We start from the raw sequence: 22,592 nt of genomic DNA, 5'->3' as shown, positions 1-22,592 counted from the left end.
GTAAGACACAGGAAACCTTGGATAACTGTAATAAGTGCAATCGTGTGAATAAGTTGCACCTTAAAAAAAGCATATAGAAACATACCTATTTGTATCCTCCCTTTTAAAGATTCAGAGGTGTTGCCAGAACTTCAAAAAGCATTCTAGCATACATCATCACAGCATGAAGATGAGTGTTGAAAAGCTGACTGTGCAGAGATGATTAATAATTACTGTCTCCTTAATATCACTTTATTGGTAAACTCTACACAGATGGTTACTGTAGGAAGAGACAGTGAGGTGTGGACAGAGCTAATCCATACTGCTTTTGCATAAAGACCTCTTCATTGTGTGCTTAGGGCAGATGGTGAGAGATGTACACATGGATGTTTTGGCATGTTGTATTAGCTGCACAGTGGAGATTCTAAAGTGTCCCTCAGATTTACCATTGCAGGAAAAAAGTTTTCTCCCAGTGGGAGGTGCTTGAGAGAATGTTTCATGCATTTCATGAGTTACTGTAACTTTTCTCAATTTGGGTATCTGGGGAACACAGCCCTAAGTGTCTAATTGGTGTCCTCTGAAATGATTGCTGAGGCCAGAATTCTATTGAGACCTGAGGTGCATATTGCCCCTGAGCTGTTGTAGCCTGTGTCAGCTGTACCCATTTTAATTTTCAGTCTACCTGTTGCAGATCATTACCTATCTTGTAAGTGAGCATTTTCACCCCTGAGCACCAGTCATCAACTGGCTGAAAGTATCAGTGCAGTATGGAAACAGCTCTGGCTAGCCTATGCCAGAGGTGGTGGCTGACTGGGGAGCATGATGTCTGTTCTGTGTAAACAGTAACTCACCCTAGGATTTCCTTTCCCTCTGCTTGCTGGGAGCTCAAGAGGTGCGAATGTCTTGAGAGAAGATGCATTACAGCATCAAGAAATGTGGGCATTAACTGGGCTGGTGGTTACTGGGAGAAACACTTGACTCATGTTTAATCTGAGAATTTGAGACAGGCTGCATGCCTAGGTCTAAAGTAGCGTGTCCTGAATTGCAGTAAGGCTCTGCCTTCAGTTTTACTCCACTGGCTGAGAGAAGCCCCTATGCAACTTACTCTGAGAACATAAAGGGCCTTTGGCATAACTTTGGCTGGACCATGTTAGAGCATGAACTGAAATAAAATAAATGTAATATAGTACCATTGCCTAAGTACTGAAGCCAGAAAACTCATGCTTAAATTAAGGAAAATAACCTCAGTAGGTGTGCTTCCCTTTACCAAGCTCAGAACTAACAGACTGAGGACTTGATGAGTTTACTTTTTCCTTATTTGAATTGTGGAGCTGCTTCAGAGTTAGAAAATCTCAAAAGTAGCACTTGAGGCTCCTTCCCCATCTAGGAGGACAATGGCCAACTTCCACAGCATTCCAGCTTTTCCTGCCATACCTGAGACACGGAAACAGACTAGACTAAATTCTTTGCCCAGACACATTATTAATAATTGCACAGTTGAAGCATGGAAAGAAGAAAATACTAGTTTGATACATCATATGATATTGTGGTAATAGAATTTCTGGTAAATCCCTTATCAGTTTTTCCACCTAGTCCATAGGAAATACACAGGAGTTCTGACTCCCAGGCTCTACTGTAGTAATTTAAAAACTAAAGTGCTCCTGGCACTTTATTCTTCATATAAATATACTTAAATGTTTGCCATCACCATAGGTTATTACAGCCACTGCCAGCCCTTCTCATGTCATGCATGAGTGCTTTTATAATCTGCTCGTTGCTTGTCCCTGTATATTGCTGTTTGCAGGATGTCAGCACTCTCTGCCCTAAGGATGTGATTTTAGCAAGTGAATGTGTGTGCTCAGGTGCACATGTGCATACGTACATGTCAACAGAAAACTAAAAGTGCTGTGGGGATACCAGGCCTGACTTCATCAATTCACAAGCTGATTCTTGGTTCATGGAACACAGTGACTCTTCTTCTCTTAATCACTTTATTCACTGCTTAAGTGGTAAGCCTGGCACCCTTGGAAATATTTTTCCTACCTGTTCTCCCTTCTACATCTTCCTTGGAGAGAGACTCAGAGGCAGAGAAAACACTACGAGTATGGGATGCCATGCTGATTGTGTTGTGCAACTTGGAGATTGCTGCACCTAGCTATAGCACCCAAAATCCCAAAGAACTTGCAGAATCTGGCCCCTTGATGGCAACCAGGATCACTAGTTATCTATCTCTAAGCATTGTGTTTGCACTGCTTAGTTACTCCTCAGCATAACACTTGTGTTTGCTGCCTCTGCTGAATTGAACAGGCTCACTGTTCCTACACTGGCAGTGCCTATTTGAGACTCTGAGACCTTGGTGGCAGCCACCAGCAGCAGAAGGTTCCCAGGTCTGTGCCTTTTCCTCCAAATGGTATTTACTGAGACTGGTTCAACTGTGTCTCACGCTACGAAAATGAACAGAAATAATATTTGTGGCTTAGTGGTGGGAATGGATTTACTACAAAAACCTATTTTTAAAAAGATCCCTTCACTGGACATTGCACACGCAAAAGACCCCAAAAAGCCGAAACCTGGAGAACATGTTGTAGGGACAGGCCCAGAGGAAATAGTGTTTTCCAAATATACACATAGTTTAGTTGTTCTGGTTTTCATTTTAGAGACCATAGAGGTCTGCTTCTAAAATGAAGTCGATCTTTAAAGAAGCAGAACTGCAGGAAAATGGAAGAGTAGAGAGGTCAGCTTTTTATTAGCTTGGGCTGGGCTTCATGGAACACAGTCTGTTGAGTGCCTTGGTATATTTCAAGGATTGGCGTCTTTCATTCTCCATTCTTCTTGGTTATCCCTTGCAGAGGAATTGGGTGTAACGAGTGAAGGGAAACTTGGCTTATTTGAGGAGCCGGGTGTCATGTCCTCTAACTTGTGCAGCTCGTCCCTCTCACCCTGACATGTCTGCAGGCAGGAGCTGCACAGGTCTTTCTTTTCTACTAAGTAAAGCGATTCTATGCGTTTAACGGTGTCAATCGGCTCTTCTTCCTCTGCAAATTCTGGTAAAGGGTTTCTTTTTACATTCAGTTTCTCAAGCTTGGGGAGTTTTTTCACACTCTTCGGGATGATGGTCAAGGCGTTGTCAAAGAGACCTAGCTCAGTAAGTTCCCTTAGAGTCCCAAGAGTGGTGGGAATAGTCTCAAGACAGTTCAAGCCAAGGTTGAGAATACGCAGGTTCCTGAGCAGGGTCAACTCTTCTGGTAGAGCTTTCAACTTGTTGTTGCATAAATTCAGGTAAGTAAGGTTGTGAAGTGTGCCTATTGCTGCAGGCAGCTCATCAAGCTGATTACTATGCAGGTCCAGCCACATCAGATTCTGGAACTTCTCAATGATGTTTGGAATCTTTTTTAACATGTTTCTGCTCAAATCAAGTTCCTCCACGTCAGCCAGCTCCAGAATGCACTTGGGGAAGGTGGCAATGCCCATTTTGCTTAAGTCAAGACGGCGCCTTCCATTAAAAGCTACACGGACTGCATTTTTGGCCACTTTCAAGGTGATCCTTTTCCCTTGTGGACCTTTTCCCTTGGGCGGCATCTCTCTGCTGACAGACAGACAGACCAGACTCTGTGGATAAAATGTGACAACTCCAATAAAGCCTTTGAAAGCCATGGCTGTTAATCACACAGTTATAATTAATATTACTGCTAGACTCTTCAGAAGTTTTTTTTGTTTTGAGGTCAGAACTTGTCAACTGCAAAGCTGCAAGTCTGAAAATTTTTCCTGAAAGTATTTTGAGTAGGTGAAATTCTAACAATCTACAATATTATTTCATTGCAATGTAACACCTACATTACATTACAGGGTGAAATTACAAGTGGGAGACATTTGCGGTCTTTCATTCCTAAATACTGATTTGAGCTTAGGATATAATGCAACTGAATGAAATATGTTATTATCCATCAGCCAGCTGAGGAGTGGAGCAAAATATATTGTGGGTGTCAATCCAGTCCTTAGAGACTGCATTAAAAGAAGCTACCTAAAATTTTCTTATTCTACCAGATCAGCAGTTGCCATCTTTACAGACCTGACATTTGCTAACAGGTTGGTTAAATTTCCTGTGTAATGGACTTGAGATTTCATCTTTGGATGTTACTGAAAGATTAAATGTTTAAAGGAAATTATTAAGAATTTTGTTTTGACCAGGACTCAGGAACATGGTGGGCTCCCAGACTGGCCAGAACTGTTGGCAATTCATATATCACCTACAGGACAAACTGCAACAGGGATTGGTGTCAGTGCTGCTTAATGACATGTTAAACTGGGCCTTGCTAAGTGTCCTCTCCTCTGGATACTCTAACCTTGTTATTTTATTCATGCTGGGGGATAGAGGGTCTGCAAAGGGTGCCTTGCCCTCAGAAAAATGCATGTAGGTGTAGTAGTCAGACTTTTGACTCATACTGATTCTCAGCATGTGTTACATGCTTCCTGGAGGGGAGGCCTGTAAAAGTACAGTCCACTTATTCTCAGGTTTGGTGAACTCTTTCTAATCAAAGGTCATCAAATACAGCTGCTAATTATGCCTAGTGGCAAAGGAAATAGGCCGATTCCCTGGAAATGGATGACAATGTCCCTCTCAGTGAGGGTTCAGAGAGGAGCACAGGTTACATCTGAGTAATCTCAGGTCTGGGTGCTCTGGCATTTAATTGTAAAGAGTCAAATTGCAGCTTTGATGAATGATTGTTTAGGACAAAATATGGATTTGTCTACAATACATGTCCCTATGTTCATTACAAACCCTTCAGGCTTTTTGGCTACTCATTAATCATGTGTGAATACATGAAGGGGAAGCTCAAGTTACAACTAAGGCATTTCAGCTTCTTTTCAATTACATGCCATAGCCCAAAATAATGCAAAAACATTAACCCAGCGACCACCCACTCTCCCAAGAGCTCTGTAATGAGGCAGATGCTTCAGAAAATACTGGAAGCAGTGCAGTGGATTCAATCTTGCCCTGGGGGCATGTTCCAGAATAGGTTTTTTGTTATTTTACATGAAAATATTTAAACACAGTTAAATCTTTCTGTGTGTCACTCCCATGTTTCTGTCTCTCATGAGTACTTACAGGACCATATTACCAAGGGGCAATGTCGATGCTATTCTATCTATATGTTGACTGGTAACTGAAGCAAAGTGTAAGTAAGTACTCTTTCCACCTTTGTTGATGTTAGCGTAAATAATTTCCCCAGGAGTGAGTAGAAAGTTCTGGAGATCAAAACAGCAGGGTTTTCTAATCACAGCTCACTCATTTTAATGATTTTATGCAATATCCTTGTTGGCAATTCTGTGAAGATAAAGTTGAGCAGCATGGGGAGCGCCAGAGCCCCACTGCTGGTACAGGACACCCTGAGCCCTTTCTGGTGCACAGAGGTGGGGTAACTACCATGCTTCAGAAAAAAGATCTATAGGGGAGCTTTCTTACACGTTGGCAGGATGAAGAGAGACTTTCTGCCTCCTGTAATTGGCATGAACCAGGTGACCTTTGGGTCCAACTTTTTCTTTGTTGGAATTTTGTGTTGGACGAGTTGACCAAGACATTCAGTGCTTTTTGATAAGTGAAGCTTCTCAACCAAGTATGCCTTTTAAAAAATTAATGGGAGCCTCAAGGAGAAACACGTAATTTTTTCCTAATTTCAGTACTATAATTTCTTTTAAAACGCTTTTTTAAAACATGTTTAAAACTCAGAAAGAAAACATTCAGTTCCTATTAATTTTTTTTCTATTAATTTTCATTTAAATTCAAAGAGGGAATCATTGAGCCAAAATAGTTTCCTTTCTTACTTTAAAAAATACCATCTAGGCAAAGAATCATTCGGTTGTGCTGCTGTTCCGGTAACTGGTTCCCAGTGCCGGGGTCCCTCTGCGCTGTGCGTGCCTGGCAGCACTAGAGGGAGCCTGGCGTACAAGGTTCAGTGCTGGAGGCTTGGCACGACTAATGCTGCAGTTCAGCCTGCTAGGTTTGCATATTTCTCTGTCAGTAACACTTTCCAACCTGTTACAAAGTTTGAACCTGGACCTTTCAGGTTTTTAAGAATTCCTAACAAACAGATCAGTGTGATTTTTCTGAAGACAGATCTCTTTGTATGATGCACTGCATAATGTCCAGACTCCAAAGAAGTTTCTTCACTCTGCCTTCTTTAGTTGGGTTTTTTAAAATCCAGCTGTGAACTTCTCAGATGCACCGATCAAGTCCCTAGGGAGTGCTCACTCTTTCTAAGTGCTGTTTAGTTTGGGTTAAAAGTTGGAGCCACATTCTGGGCTTTGAAAACTATGATTTGCAATTCCAAAAATAGGGATTAGTACTGAAGGACTGCAGAAACATTTTAGTGCACTCGACAACTTGAAGGGGATGGATAGCTCTCCTGCCTCTGCATGCTTGGAAACTAATTATCAGTGTTTTACAGGGCTGCAGCTGGAGATAATGGAGCTTACTTAGCCACATCTCTTTGGCTCTGTGTGAGAGGGCCTCAGTTCTGTAGCCACTGATATTAAAAATTCAGGAATCACAGGAGCCCTCCTTGCTTAAATGTTAATTACGCCTGTTCAGTCTTATGCTCACAGTGCATCTCCTGGAATGGCAGAGGGAGAGGTACGTGTGCTGCCCTACCACCTAAGAAATGATGAGACTTCCCACCTGCACCCCACTGCCAGGTTCACCCCCCGAGTTGTTGACAAGCCTTTTGCTGGGGTGGAGGGTGCTGTATTTCTGTGATAAGGTCTCACTAAAATGGATCTTGACTAGAAAACCCTTTCCCTTTCTATCCACACTTGGTAGAATCTTTTGCCTGGATGGCGTTTTAAAAGCCCAGAGCTTTAGGAGTGTTTAATAGGCCCAGAGCTTTGAGGTTGACCTGATACAGAAATTAACAGAAACTGTGTGTCAAGGGCATCATGCTGTCTATGGTGCTCAGTTTGCTGGGAGCTGCAGGGAAGGAACAGACCTGAGCATCAGTACTATCAGTGTCTCTCTGAGGCAAGGAAGGATTGGGGATTATTCCTTATCTGCACTTACGCACTTGCACAGGGGTCAGTCATGACCCACTGTATCTTAAGCCTGCCCTAAGAAGGACGTCTGATCCTAAAAGACTGCACATTTGGACCCTGAACATTTCTTCTTCCTTTCCCAGCACAGGCGAGAACAGAACTGACCTTCTGCCTGTAGCACTGCCAGGTGTTTCAGGACCTCCTCCTCTATGGTTCTGCCTGTACAGAATGATCTTAAGCCCATCTTGAACTACCCTGTGAGAGATTTCCTCTGTCTTTCGTCTTGGAATTCTGCATGCTGCAGAACAGGCATGGCAACCCCAGTGGAGCTACACATTACCTGCACCTCTCTGGTGGCAGGAAGGCTGTGAGGTGACATGTGCTAATTCACCCATGGAATAGGTGGTACAATCATCTGTAGTGAAATACTTGCATGCAGGGCTTAAAACCTGCACTTGTACAGCAAATGATTTTGCATGAAGCCAAGCAGTTCTGCTTTCCTGCTTAAGAGCCTGTTGCCATTTCTTGTTGGATACAACCTGTTGTGGAAGAGATTCATTCACTGACTGTCTTAAATGCAGTCTCTTGCTAACAGGCAGGTTTAGATTAAATTCCACCATGAGTACATAGTTTGAGAGAAGTTTCCTTCCTCAATTTTCTTACTTTTCCAAGTGACTTCAGGGCCACCATGCTATCACACAGTGGAAGGTCACTTGCAAAACCAAGGCCCACCAAGAATAGGCAAAAATATTGTTTCATCTTAACAGTTTTGCCAGGCTGCCCCCCTGCATACGATCTTACCGGTTAGCAGCTAGAAAGCTACTAGAGGGCGAGGTGCAGATGTCACAAGCTGCTCAGTTTTTCTCAGTAGTGTGGGCTGAGCATTCATAGTCTGTTACTGTGCAGTTGTCCTCTGTCTGCTCTTCTTTGAATAATGAATTAGTCTTTCAGTCTGTAAACAGACCTATGAGCAGGGAACACAGGACAGTTTCCTTTCCACAGTCCTGTGAATTCTGAGTCGTACTTCCTTGATGGAAAATGGCAGGCCTTCAGGAAGGTTGGGTAAGCGTGCCAGTGGAGTGGCAAAAGGGTTTCCCCAACTCCAGGGTCCTGCTCTTCAGTGCTCCTTCTGCAGCTTATGAAACTTGTGTAACTAAGCAACAGGAGTGCTACGCCCTTGGAGATTATTAGCATAATGGTTGGTTCCAGACTGCAAGATCGAGCTGGAAAGAAAAGAACTGAATGGCATGCAGTGCCTGGAAATGTTAGGTTTCAAATTATGCAGAAAGAAAAAGCATCTGGAGCTCGTTAGAAGCTGTTAGTCGGCTTCTAACACTGCCTTAACTGTCCATTTTAGTCACTTGACTATTTCATTTTACTTGGCTGTAGCAGAGTGAGAGATGCTTGTCTGTGAGTGTTAAAACTCACAATGTTTGTGATACCATCCTTAGCACATGCCAAATGGGATAGATGTGGACAGAGGAGGGAAGGCTCATTCAGTGGTACAGCAGAGACTATGAGCTGCAATTTATCTTATCTGTGCAGATCAATCTATCTATCTATCTATCTATCATATCTATCTGCAATATCTATCAATCTTTGACCCTTCAAAAATGCACTTGGTACAATGATTTCACTCTGGAGCATGTCAATTTACTGACATTTTTCACTATGACTGAGGTTACCAAACTCAAGCTTTTAGTAACCGATTGCAATAATTTCAAAATAATATCTGAAAGAAATTCTACTATGGAAGAGAAGTAGCTGAGTGGTTTGTTTAGGTATTATTCACAGGAGATGCAACATTGAGGCCTGTCTCTCGCTGATAATAGGTCCAAGATATTATTGGCATAAAGAAGCTGATGATGTTTATGTACTTGTCTGATTCCAGGGTTGGAGATTGAATTCTACTCACCTAAACAAATTAATTGAATTTACTCAACGTGTTTCTTCATGACCTGAAGTATGCCTGAGTGCAGCATCTCCACAGTGGAAAAGTTATACCTTTAAGCACTGTGAATGCACATGGTGCATTTCCTCATGAATGAGGGAGATTCCTTTCTCCTTCCCTAGCCTCTTCAGGACACTCTGGTTCAAGGAGCCCTACTTGAATATGGCATTTATTTTTCATTTTGAATTACCTCTCTATTCTTTGAGCACAGATTAAGAATACCCGGAAGGTGGACTGATACAGTCAAACAAGGAAGATATGTTGTACCTTTATTCTAAAGTAATCTAACCTAACACTTTTCTGAGTTTGAGAGAGATTTGACTGTTTCACAAGGGAAGCTGGTATTTCTTTTTAAGTCTTCTTTCCTTTTTCAATAGTATGACTTGGACCTAAGTTGTGGCTTACCAGAAAGGAGGTTTTCCTTAAAAAATCTTTGGTAATTGCAAAGATTCTTAAAGAAAAGTGGTTTTAGGAGAGCCTTGGCACAGTTTTTCAGACTGTAGTCTGGAGGATGGAAGAAAAAAAAAAAAAAGAAAATTAAAGCAGTTCCGTGAAATCTAAGAATCTATTAAGTTTATTGGAATTTTAGTACTAATTTTAGTGAGGGCAAAATCTTATCCTTTGAGATTCTCATCTGCAATGAATCTCCAAATGGGTTGAGGTCCACTGGCTATCACAAGAGTGAGATCATAGTCTGATGTTAATGGGAGAGGGATTAATAAATCACGTATAGTTTAGCCAAAGGTGGATCATCGTTAGTACACATTGTGTTTACATTCTGCCATGGCTGGTGCCCTATAAACATATATCTTGTAAATTAAGATATACATAGATCTGTAGGTACTTCTCTTGAGTTCATATAATTTCACTCCCTCTGGAAGTTTAGTTATTTATATCTATAAAGCACTTCAATTTCTTTTACAAATCAGCCTTTGATTATTGATTTATTTTTAAATGCACTTAATGTGGTTGGATAACTGACCTTCATCTACACTGAGCTTTTGCTGTGCTGTCTAGAGAGGTGTTGGCTGGAAAAATGCTAATTGGTTATCAAGGAGAAGGTAGGAATAGGCTTGAGCTGCCTGTAATGAAATTCTTGCTCCAAGACCCTCAGTCAACAGAGAATGGAGAATTTCAGATCTCTGGGGAATTAGAGGGATCATCCTCCCTTGTCCTCTGAGATCCAGAAGGATTGGCTTTTACAGGGAAGAGAGTACATTTAGCCTTGCTTATTGTCATGACATGGTGAATTTGTAAACCTCTTTGAGTTATGTAATGGCTCCCAAAGTCAGCAGAGAGAATTATTTTCACCCTTGTAGGGTCTTATTAGCTGTTTAGGGCTTGTGACAAGCAGAGCAAGTGTTTCACTAGGGAGTCATGGCACCCACAAGTCAACACATGTATATTTGCATAACATCCACACGAGACTGGCCCTGTTTAGTCCTGTGTATAGCATTTTTATAATGCTTTCCCCTGCTTCCTAACTCAGCCAGAAATCCAAAATAAACCTGGGTGGTTTTAGTGAGCAAGTGTGCCCCTGTGGAAAGGGAAGAACCTAACTTGATCACTCTGTAACAAACAGCCTAATCCAACCACACTTCAGATAATGCCGGGAATCCTGATCCTGTTCCATCCCTTTAAGATACCCTCTCTGAGTTCCAAATGTGTCTTGGAGGCCTTACAAAGGCCACTGGGGCAAAGCTCTATGAAATGTACATAGAGTGTGAGAGAGCTTAATTTTAAAGGGTAAGTGCTCATGATACCTGTTTTGTACTTTGGAGTTCCCACATTCATGAACCATGTGTTGCTCAAGCTGGGGGTGCAACACAACTACTCTAGTCAACAGAATTTCTTCTGATTTATACGGTGTAAATGAGATCATTGTATAATCTCTTCTTTTTTTGGACAAAGAGTGAAGGTCATATTTTTCTGTGCTGGACATGAACTCTACACCTTCTTGTGTACTGGTTTCCATAAACATTATTAGGTTTCATATGCTTAGCAGGAGAACTAAGCAAAGCTTAGGAATTGTAGACCATGTGCTAGAATTCATCCTAACTTTCATGCTTATTCATGCAAAATCCTTCTCTCAGATACACACTTTTCTCTGTAGAGAGTCCTAAGCAAGGAATAAAATAATGTGTAAACCATAGTGTTTTTCCTTTATGTACACTCTTAACTGGTTCGGGATTGAATGGGCAGTAAAACAGTGATTCAGAAACATGAGAGGTGGTTGACAAGAATTTACTACTGCAAATTCAATAAAAGGGTAATGATCATAGACTGTTCCAGTGTTTTATTTAGATCTTTGAAGCTACTTTGAGGCCTTGCTTTGTGGATTTCTAGTGTGATCCGATACAGAGCACAGGAGTGAAAATTAGCAGCTAGTTATTCCTGCAGTAATTTTATAATCTATGCTGAACTGATTTCCTTACATTTCATGAAGTTAAAAGTCCTGACTCTGAGCTGGCACCTTAGGATTTGTTTTACACTCAAAGGAAAGAGCCTCTCTTACCACCAGTATCATATTGTGTCACTAAGCCTGTTTACTTTGGCAGATGAAAAGTTTCTTCAATCTGTGTACTGGTTTTGACTGGGATAGAGTTAATTTTCCTCATTTTAGAAGAAACTTGCACTTGGATTTGTGCTGGAAGCCGTGTTGATAATTGAGGGAAGTTTTAGTTATTGCTGAGCAGTGCTTACACAGGGTCAAGGCCTTTTCTATTCCTCATACTGTCCCACCAGGACCATGAGCAGGCTTGGGGTGCACAAGAAGTTGGGAGGGAACACAGCCAGGACAGGTGATCCCACATGGCCGACAGCGTGTTCTGTACCAATCTATGCCATACTTGGCATATAAAGCTGGGGGGAGAAGGAAGAGGCAGGGACATTCCGAGCGATGGTGTGTGTTCTCATAAGTCATTGTTAGATGTGATGGAGCCATGGAGATGGCTCAACACCAGCCTGCCAACGGGAAGTAGTGAGTGAATTCCTTGTTTTGTCTTGTTTTGTTTGCATGCACATCCTATACTTTATCTGTTAAACTCTTAACCCACCAGTTTTCCCACTTTTCCTCCTTCAGTTCCTCCACCCCTATGCAAGGGAGACTGTGCTGGGCTCATTTAGCAGTTGGGGTTAAACCACAGTAATCCAAATCTGTCATTTGTCTCAGTTTGGTCTCTAGATATTGACAAGAACAAGTCGATGGTCTTCAGATTCTGACATACGTTCTGGTTCAGTGCAGTTGAAATGAAACTTTTGTTTCCTCAGAATCTTTGACTTTCTTTTTTCAAGTTAATTCTCCTGCTTTTAGTTGATCTGGTTTTTTTTATTTAAAGTTTTAATAACAAGTTGCATTTTGATAACAAAAAAGTGGAAAAGATATTTATTACTTCAAAAACATTAAAATGACAATCCATTTTTTAAGAACTACATTAGTTTCAAAGTGCTTTGTGCAACAACAGTATTTGATTTGGAGACTGAGAGACTTCTGTTTTTAAGCCAGTGTTTTCTGAATGCTTCAGAAAAGCATGAGCTTTTGAGAATAAGGCTTCAGAATGGAAGCAGACAGGCGTAATGGTACCTGTCGTTAGCACTCTGTAGCTCTACAATGGCATGAGACTAGGAGTACAGACTGATGAGCAGTGTGGCTTAACTCAGAACAGCACTAACATAATCAATGATGCTCTGATTTTGGAATTATTTAGTCAATGATGAAACCTCAACCTTCTTCTAGTGTTGGTGTTCTCTTATTTCTGTGGCATGAGAGTGGGGGGCACAGGGAGCACAGATGTTAACATGTTGGCTTTCTTTTATTGTTCTGAAGCAGGCTGTTTCAATCAAATGTTTGTTCCATACAGGAAGCACTCAGGAGGGGAAAAGACAATGCTCCAGAAGTGGCAGGTAAACTAAATCTTGGCTACACATGATTAAGCAAAGAATTTCAGCACACAGATATGTCTGCACACAGATATATGTGTGTGTACATATGTACCTCATGGCCTAAGCTGTTCTCTCACTGCTGGAGGTGAGGTTGTTGGCAAGAAGAGCACAGTATTTACATCTGGTTATTGCAGTTTTTGCTCCTCCTGCTATGAAACATATGGTGCTACTGTCTGGCAGATTAAGTGTGATTTTGTGCACAATTTTAAATTGAGACCAAAGAGAGCCACCTAGTTGAATGCCTGTTCACAGATCATCTGTACATCTAAATCAATGTGCCAGATGTTTTGCTGAGCTGGGAGATGTGTGTACTTTTCTGTAGTCATGATCTTGGTGACTCGAGACAAAGGAAGAAATCCATACCTTCTTGTTTATATGTAGCACTTTGTGCAGCCTTTTCTGTATAGGCAGTTGTCCAGGGTTTTCCAATATCCAGACTGGATGCATTTGGCTCACTTTTAAATCGGGAAAAAGTGCTCTGTTATGCAAATACAGCATAAAAGCACTGCATGATTATAGACAAATGCAAATGGCTTGTCTGAAGAAGAGACAGAATGAAGACAGGTTCTGTTGAATGGATTGTTGTATAAGAGGTATTGTGTTGATCTGAATGGCAAAGGATGATTGATTTCACTATTTATAATTCTTTTCCTGGTGGACCTGGGAACCATAGGCTTCTGAGGGTGCCTTTGCATGGTTTTCAGGGGCAGAGTCTGTAGATTTTAATGCTTGTTTCCTTTCCCTGCAGAAGAGGGAGATCAGCAACTTTGATTACCTCATGTACCTGAACACTTTGGCTGGCCGCAGCTACAACGATTACATGCAGTATCCTGTGTTTCCGTGGGTCCTTGCTGACTATCACTCTGAGGTCAGTGCTTGCTGCAGAATTATATACTTTCTATGGTAGCAACTACACAAAGGATTGGTGAATTACGCCACTGAAGCAGAGGGGTCTAGACCAATGGTTTAAAATCTGAAATAGTTTGAACTGTACTGCTTCTATATAGATTAACCTTATCTTCAAGTCAGCATACTGAGGATCATGTTCTGTCTCACAAAGGTGGATGAACATCTGTTTAATACAGACCTGGTTAAGGACAGGTTGCATCAGCTCAGCAGATAGGTATGAACAGGTTTCTGTGACCACAGAGAAGAAGTTTTAGACAGAAAAGACTTGAGAGCAATATGCCATCTGACAGGTCCTTTATTTGTGAAGTTCTGGAGGAGGGTAAACCTGTGATCTTCTTGTATGAGCAAAACATTCAACACAGTCTTGCCACGATCCAGTATCACTGGAATAGTCATGATGTCTAAGATCTTAAAATCTGCATCTCTGCTGGGTTTTCTTTTCAGACTCTAAACCTCACTAATCCTCATACATTTCGAGACCTGTCAAAGCCCATGGGAGCACAGACTGTGGAGAGGAAACGCAAGTTCATCCAGCGCTTCAATGAAGTGGAAAAGAGTGAGGGTGAGTGTTTTAGGAGACTAATAGACAGCAGAGGCTTGAGTCCCCTCGGAACATCCAAAAACTTTGCAGAGCTGTGGCTAAGGGAAACACCATGCCAAGGAGAACCCCTCTCTCTGCTGTATACAAGCTGATTATTGATTGAAGGAGAAATGTCTCCTGCAAATACTGCCTTATGTACCTTGTACTGCTGAATTCTGTTCTCTTCCCTTGGACAGAAAAAAATGCTACAGCAAAAAGCAGTGTTCCCTGGAAAAGACTGTGCTGTTAGCTAAGCTACACATGTTGGTCTTATTTGTTAGCTAAGCTTCATGTAGGAGGCTGCTGCACACAGGTTAACTAACAGCTACCTTAAGAAAAGGAAACAGAATGTTAAGGCTGTTGACCTCTGGAGATCAAGACCTTATTGGCGCTACTGGAGAAAGGGATGGTCTGGAAAGTTAAAGGCCTTATTCTTCAGAAAATGAAATGTGGAAGGCAAAAAGTGAACATACTTCAGTAGTAACTGTGCACATTCAATGCACATATTCAGTGCAAGGTGTGCTTTAGCTCACAGGTCTTTGAACACATCTGCTTAAAATACCTGTTCCCTATTTAGCTGTATTGTGGTAACTGGATGCTATGGGCTTGAAATGGTGGCATTTTGTACTGGAATCTGATTTGTGTGCAATTTCCAGGAGACCTGTCAGCCCAGTGCCATTACTGTACTCATTACTCATCAGCAATTATAGTGGCATCTTACCTGGTCCGAATAGAGCCATTTACCCAGACCTTCTGTTCTCTGCAGGTAAGGGGCAAGATAACTTCTTTCCTGCACCTTGTTATGAACTATTTAGTGCATTACAGAGGCTGTGTAATGAAGGGGGATTGCCTCTGACATTTTCTGTACTCTCTGTGTGGACTTGGGGCTTACTCAGGGCAACCTTTATGCCATGAATGTTGAATTCAGTGAAAACATCTTAATGGGACCATGATTGATGCAAGGGAGAAGGATTATTTAGTTTTGTGAGAACTGAGGCATGTAAACAGATAGCTAATATTTTATTACCTGTCTGACCATAGACTTCTGACTTTGGGGCAGATGAGACTTAGTATCATTTTCTGTGAGATGGTAGGTCTTCTAAGCCCAAGTACAGTCATGTGGCTACTGGCAAGCACTTGGAGCTTGCTGTGGTGGCATAAGGAGCATTCCTGGGCCAGGTGAGGATATTTAGGTTCTGGTAGGTGTGAAATGATAGGGATCATGGGATCAACTTCCTGAAGAAGTGGGATGGGATTACATCCAGTGCTCCAGAAGGAATATTTTAGTGTAATCTTGTTCTGAACTTCTTACTGTTTATACAGTGCCAAGCTGGCTCTCACCATGGAATTGAATTTATGGAAATTGAACGTTGTGCGTACCTTTCCCATCTGCCCAGCATACAGGGGCACCAAATTTCCTGATTGCCCTTTTCAGCAGGCAGCTGGTAATGCTCAAGCAAATATACTTGGGCTGCAGCAGAGAGTTGTTACCCTCATTTCTGTAACGTGTTGAGTCGTAACAGGGTCTACCAGGAGGACAGATCCTCCAAGGTGTATTTTTTAAGGAGTATCTTGCTGAAATCTACCTATCCTTGTGGAAAAATACAGGAAGATAGCCAGGCCAGAATATTCCACATTTGGAGACTGCTGTATGGATAATGAGGGATGGCCATGTCTCCTGCAGCTTTCCAAGTGCTTTGCTGTTGTGGTTTGGGTTTTTTTTTCAGTGAACTAATACAAATAAAGTGCTGTGTTAATTAAGTAATAAGCCCTGTGATATTGGCTGTTACCAGCAGTAGCTGATGGTTTAGTGAACCACCTGAGGCAATGGTTGCCATCACACTCTGTGAGCCATATGTTAGCTGCAGTCATGAATGACTGTGGAGCAGTTATTTCTTGTTGTAAACAACAAAGGCTGCCGTATCTCCCTGGCACACTTTTCATGCATAATGAGTTCTCAGTCTGAGTGAGCGCTTTGTGGCTGTGTTTGTGTGATTAGCAGGTAACCAGCAGTTTTGTGAGGATAGTTGTCTTCAAAGGCTGCTGAGATCTGAAGCACTCAAAATTTTGTCCAGATGTGGATCCACTGGAAGAAACAGTAGAACTCCTTCCATTCTTACTCTTTTGCTTTTATGTTGGTGCATGTTCAGCTGAGCTCATTGTTGTCATTTACCCCAGGTGACTGGTCCTGTGGCAGCTTAGGAATTGCTAACTGTGAGATGCTGTCAGGCAAACAGCAGATCTGAGAAGTGTATGATCAAGTCAGTGGCAGGTTGCAAAAAGAGAACTGCCACACTTAAGACCCTGGAAGGGTGCTGCTGCCTTTGGGAGCTGTGAAAGCTTCTCAGCATCTTAAAAATTGAAAAAGCTACATTTACATCTGCAAATGGACAGTCTGAATACATGACAAGGAAATGCAACAACTTGGGTGCGCTCTGTGAAAAGTTCATGTTGGCATAACATCTTCTCTCAGGTCAAACAGTTCGATTTGCACCTGACCACAGAAGGCAGCAGCGAGCAAGCGTTGCCTTCAGTAACGGGACTGTACAGGAGGAACCTTATTTCACCTTTTTTTAAGTGTCTTGAAATCTGGCTCTGGATAAAAGTTTGTATGTGCTGTGCATATTGTACTTGGAATGGAGGTAAAATTGGTTTATCAAACAAGTATTGGCTGGTACCTTCCACTTTACCTTGGTCAAGTAGCTCCTGGAATTCTTTTCAAGAATTGGCCTCAGCACCATAAAAGAGCAATAAAGGTTTCTGTGTTTGGTGTCCTTACTGGAAAGGCATTCCAGGACTCCATGCCTTCAATATTGAGATTTGCTTTTGATCAACTCATCTTTTTATCCCTTTTTATTCTTATCCCACTTTTGCACTTCAGCTGTCAGATTGACCTTTCCTGACATTTCCCTCTCAAAGGTACTTATAGAGAGCAGGGTCTTTACTCTTCATTGTGTTACTGACTCTTGAGCAGTCATTTAAGCACTACCAGCAGGTAATAACTTCTCAGCATCTCTGGGCATGTTGTAAGTCTTTGCACCATCATAAGCAACTCTTAGAAACACTTTGAGGTCTTTGGGTCTAGAGCACCACCAAGGTGATGCTTAGTGTTATAAATTTGTGAAGTTCTGACTTCTCTCCAGAGATCATTTTGCCTACTTGCTTTGTATATACCCTGCTGGACTGTAGTTTTTAAAAGCATATTTTTCCAGTATTTCTGATGACAGTAAGGCCTCTACTGAAAGGAAAGAAAACAGAGACTTACTGTGTCAAACTGTAGAAAAGTCATAAGAGTTCGTTGTCTTGCAATCTAAAAGCATAAAGCAATTCTTGATTCTCTTTTTCCCTTTCAGTGCAGTTTTTGCATTCATAGAGAGAGAAAACTCATTAATTCTGATATAAATATATGCAAATAAATTTATTAATATAGGAAATGGGAAAATCAGTTATTGCTTCCTTTATAAATAATACAGGCTTAAGTTTTAAAGATATTACTTTTCCCTAAAATGAATTAGACAGCCAGGGAAAAAATCACATTTTTTCGTGGTGGTAATATCTTTAACCAGATTTGTCGCGCTAACAGCATTTCCTATGTATATATTATTTTTATTTAATACAGGTAATCTTTTTATTACAAATCATATTGTTTCTCAGGAGATTACCACCAGCTCTCATAAAAGCTGCAAAAAAAGATGAAAAAGCATCAATCACCACCAGACACAGCACACTGTGTGCAGATTAAATATACAAAGCCCTTTAATATGCTTCAATGAGATACTTGTTAGCTGTTGATTTATTTATAGTCCTCCTTCTACTCTGTTTTAATTTCAATTTGAATTTGACTCCAAGGGTCCCTGCCTAATAATGATCAAGAGCAAGATGACCTTGTGCATCAGATTAACTCCAGATAGGCTTGCTCATGTGATTAGCCACTTTTTCACTCTGTCCCTTGAGTGGGTGTGGGAAGGCTTCACAATTGTCACTGGTATAAAGAAGGACAAGAAGCTAAAGCAGAACTATGCTGTCATTTAGAGATGGGGCTGGACCAGAAGCCTGGTCACAATTCACCTTAGGGGAAAGAGGGGTGGGATCCTTCCATCTGGAATATATGCTCAGTTTTGGTGTGAGTCTATCTCAAAAGACAAGCAAGGAATGGGGCTTCAGCACTTAGGGTTTTTTTGACTACTGTCTTCTAATAACTTATCCATGAAGGTATTTTCTCCCTCACAAAAGATGTGGCAAAAATTACTTCTTGACTTGCAGTTGCCAGACTGAGCAGAGCAGATCTAAAGGAGTTGCAACCTAAGTGTGCAAGTACTCAGGGGGAATAAAAAGGGCAGTGGTTCTTAGCATCAGAAAGCCATGTGGGATCTGCTGCTGGGGTTCTTCTGGTCCGTGGGAGTGGGATCCCATCCTCACAGCATGAGAGTGCTTAAATGTTGTTTTCCTATGTGATAGATTGCAAATCAAAACTTCAGCTGATTGTTACTGTACAGAAGTACAACATCCTCCTCATCTAGCACATGCAACAGTCTACAGGCAGAGAGAAAACTAACTGAAGGTTTTGTTTTCCCTAGAGGTCAGCCACAGACAGAACCTGACTGCATCTCATATCTTTAACAGATTGACTCTTGCACCTTGTCTGTGTTTTAGTGTCTTCATTATGCAATCCCACTGGCTTATTATTTTTGCCTAGGGAAGCAGCTTTGAGGATTGAGTGGTTGAGGGTGAGCAATCATTCACACATGTTCACTGTACTGCAGAACTATTTAAAGGTACTCGTTCTATCTCTGAAAATCTCTCTTGAGCCCTGGCAGTGGGATGTACTGTTATGTCCCATGACACATAATCCAAATTAATTAACCCCAAGGAGAAATGTCTATATTATCTTGAGAGCACTGCTGCCAGCACCTGAAGTAGGTATTGAGTAACAATTCAGTTCTGTCACTTTAATACAGTTAGAAAGTCAGCTTTCCTCTAAAACAGTTTGATTTTTCTGACAAACTCATTCAGATGATCTCCAAAAACTGATTTTTATTTGGTTATTTCCATTATTATAGAAATTTTATGTTACAGTAAGTTCTTTCATGCTCAATGTAGAGATTCATATGTAAAGGTAAACCTGGATTTTCACAAATGCATACAGTATCTAAAATCCCATTAGGAAATTCTGTAGAAAATATGGTTTAATTAGGAGGCACATATCCTTCATTCAGTAAGTGACTTTTTTTTAAAAATTTCCTATTGAGGCCTTAGTTCAGAATAATGTCCTGGGACACTAAGGCTGCTTTTGTCTAGTGTTTGACTCTCATTAATCTAAACATGTTCAAATATTCTCAAGATATGAGGTAGTTTTTTATCTCCTTTATTACTTACCAGTTCAGCTCGGGTCCCAGAATTTTTTTTTTTCTCCCCTCTTTATGGTGTCTCTCCTTCCCATAAGGAATGACCAGTCCCTGCACACTCCTGCCCACTGGGCCTTTCCTGTTTTCCTGGATCTAATGTATGTTACTTCAGTGGTAACCTCTCCTTCTCCAAGGATTTTTTTCACAGGACAATTGCACATAAGATTGTTCACACTTGTTTGGGTCACAAGTGAATTTGGCCATTGCTTGCAAATCACTTTGGGATGAAATAAATTAATTGCTTTCAGAAGCATTACTAATGGGCATGGTGATATTCTCAAGCTGCCCATGATGGCTCCTGCTTGCCTCTGTATTACTGCAGGCTGTGCTAAGACTCCAGGTTTGATGGCTTCTCAACATACATACCTACAAATCAGGACTAAGACAGGTCCTAGCATAAGATCACACTACTTAGAGCCAGGACAGATCTTGAGGCATCCCCTTATGAACCATGTGATAAGGGGATCATTACAAAATTAGCTAAGATGCCTTTAATTTAACAGAATAGTGACACAAGTCTTTTTGTCTGTCTCCATTTCACAGGGTGGGAGTTTTGATGTTGCAGACAGGATGTTTCACAGTGTCAAGAGCACATGGGAATCAGCATCAAGGGACAACATGAGTGATGTCAGGGAGCTCATCCCTGAATTCTTTTACTTGCCAGAGTTCCTAACCAATGCAAATCACTTTGAACTTGGTAAGTTCTAGTGTTCCATCCAGCATCCTACCAAAAGATCCAGATCTTGTGTTGAGAGTCAGTCTCTGGACATTGTGGACTGATGAGTCTTTCTAATGATGAGATAATTTTTTATTCAAATAACACTACAAGAATGCAAGCTTCTGAAAACTGAATTATGTCAGAAGAACCAAGTTGCCAGCTCAGGAAGAAGCAAGCAGTTCCTACTAATTACTGTGCAAAAGAATTACACATTTTGTCACACAAAAGTAGATTTTTATATAACCAATCTAGTTGGTTGCTTTTGAAAATTTGGCCTGTATTATCAAATCTATGTAGCTATTGAAAATGTATTATTCCTTTGGAGATGTGTCAGTTGTTAAATGGTGTTGGTGAAAGGTGGGATTGTTTTTGTTTTGGTTTTTTTTTTTTTAATCTCCATGAGATCACAAGGTGATTAAAGTTTCCAAATGTCCTCACTCTCATCTTCAAAGGTTCTGCACAACTCGCATGAACTTGATACATTTTCCCTGTCCTCAAGCAGCATCACAATCCCCTCTGAATGTACACTGTCTCTAAACCTTTCTGCATCCTTGATGAAGGCTCAGAGAGAATCCAGAAAAAACACTCTTCAGAAATAGGCATGGCAGTTCTGATTCACTTCACTTGACAGGACTTTCACACCATTTGCAATGCAAAGCTGCTTTCTATAATAGACATTGTTTGGTTAACAATAAAGGCAGGGGAAAAATACCTGAAGAATCATCCTAAATTGGTGACAGCAAAGGCAGCTTAACCCATGGTATTGAAATCTAGCTGTAATTGTATTTAAGATACCAGTGAAATGAGGCATGCTAAAAGATAGGAATGTATATATTTATATATAAGAATAGGGGAAAAAAATGTGCTAGAAGTTTGTTAAAGGATAAAAAAGAATTGGAGTAGTTTCATCCTGAGAGGAGGCCAAGAAAAAAAGCCTGGCTGAAATAAAGATTCAGAGACTGACCTGAGTGGAACTGAGTGGAGGGACCCAAAGGACACCAGAATCTTGTCAGTAGAGAGCAAATATACAGGAAGATTTTACAATAGGCAAAGCCAAGAACCCAAATCTGTACTCTGCTAAACTGTAGGGATACTTGTGGTCCCAGAACTGAACCTCAATTTAGATTTGAATTCATCCAGTTGCACAACACTGTGCTCTGAATTAAGAACATATGCTCACCTTCTGAAAGGAATCAGGTTGCAAAGGACTTGAGAACAAAATCCCTCTCAGTGGCTCCTTTGGTAGGAATATTTGGCAGTTAGACCCACAGGATTATGTATAAAAAGAAAGTTGTGTAAACACATTTGTCTTGTCTGTGTTTGCATTCTGTACTAAAATGGTCTGTGCTGAGGACATGCATATTTTTACTCTGTTAATGACAATTACTAGAACATCTTCTCACTGCTTTATTACTGGATCAGAAATCCCAGAACACTGATTCTTCAGTATTCTATGGCCCTAAATTTGATGAACCTGAAACTGCCTGTAGGAAAATCACCTCAACTTCCTTTGACTTTGGTGTTTCAGTAAAGTTGTTCCTATTTTCGATGTGTCTGATTCTTGTTTTTGGTTCTCCCTTTGTAATTCCTGCAGGCTGCATGCAGGATGGAACAGTGCTGGGAGATGTGCAGCTTCCTCCTTGGGCAGATGGGGATCCCCATAAATTCATTCTCCTGCACAGACAGGTCAGTGAATATAAAGATTTGTGACAAAATGCTACCTGGGTGCCATTGAAAATGAAGCTCTGAAAGCCAGAGTTACAAATGAAAATGTTGAATCCAAATGTGTCCTATCATTGTGGAGTTTGTGTTGGTTCTGAACTTTGCATGTATATTTGTCTGCCTAATAATTTACCTTGAATCAAGGCAAACTTTTCAGACCAGATGTGGATTACATGTAGGTTTGTGGCATGACCATATCTCAGCCCACAAGTGTAAGAGAACATAATATACTGTACAGGAATTTATATGCATACAGTTCTGTGTTGTTGCTAACAACATGTGTGTTTATTTAAATTATTTATTTCCATCTCTGAGTCATGCCAGGACTAAAGTTATTTTTTTATTTTTGGGGGTTGGGAT

At 41.0% G+C, this 22,592-nt stretch overlaps 2 protein-coding genes across 4 annotated transcripts in view; one reads left to right on the top strand and one right to left on the bottom strand.

Annotated features, from left to right (window-relative positions):
• WDFY4 (WDFY family member 4) overlaps positions 1–22,592 on the top strand; it is a 124,638-nt gene that overhangs the window by 83,014 nt on the left and 19,032 nt on the right. For 2 of the 3 annotated variants that reach the window (XM_032115869.1, XM_032115868.1), the window contains exons 48-53: positions 12,817–12,859; positions 13,647–13,766; positions 14,252–14,369; positions 15,044–15,153; positions 20,336–20,489; positions 22,105–22,196. In XM_032115869.1, coding sequence (XP_031971760.1) covers positions 12,817–12,859; positions 13,647–13,766; positions 14,252–14,369; positions 15,044–15,153; positions 20,336–20,489; positions 22,105–22,196 — 637 coding nt within the window. Of the gene's footprint in view, positions 1–12,816; positions 12,860–13,646; positions 13,767–14,251; positions 14,370–15,043; positions 15,154–20,335; positions 20,490–22,104; positions 22,197–22,592 lie in introns of those variants that run through there. The other variant, XM_032115870.1, reaches the window with a different exon arrangement.
• Positions 7–8,317, bottom strand: LRRC18 (leucine rich repeat containing 18). The gene is made up of 2 exons (XM_032115874.1): positions 7,807–8,317; positions 7–3,588 (listed from the first exon to the last, which is right to left on the bottom strand). Exon 2 carries the CDS (start codon positions 3,556–3,558, stop codon positions 2,779–2,781), a length of 780 nt encoding a protein of 259 aa, XP_031971765.1. The 5' UTR covers positions 3,559–3,588; positions 7,807–8,317; the 3' UTR covers positions 7–2,778.

The sequence above is a fragment of the Corvus moneduloides genome, chromosome 8 (assembly GCF_009650955.1).
Source record: "Corvus moneduloides isolate bCorMon1 chromosome 8, bCorMon1.pri, whole genome shotgun sequence".
NCBI classification, from domain to species: domain Eukaryota; kingdom Metazoa; phylum Chordata; class Aves; order Passeriformes; family Corvidae; genus Corvus; species Corvus moneduloides.
This window is presented reverse-complemented; position numbering and strand designations above follow the sequence as displayed.

What these genes read in the sequence shown, in the direction of transcription:
- LRRC18 (XM_032115874.1), bottom strand. Translation starts at nt 3,558, where the DNA reads ATGCCGCCCAAGGGAAAAGGTCCACAAGGGAAAAGGATCACCTTGAAA.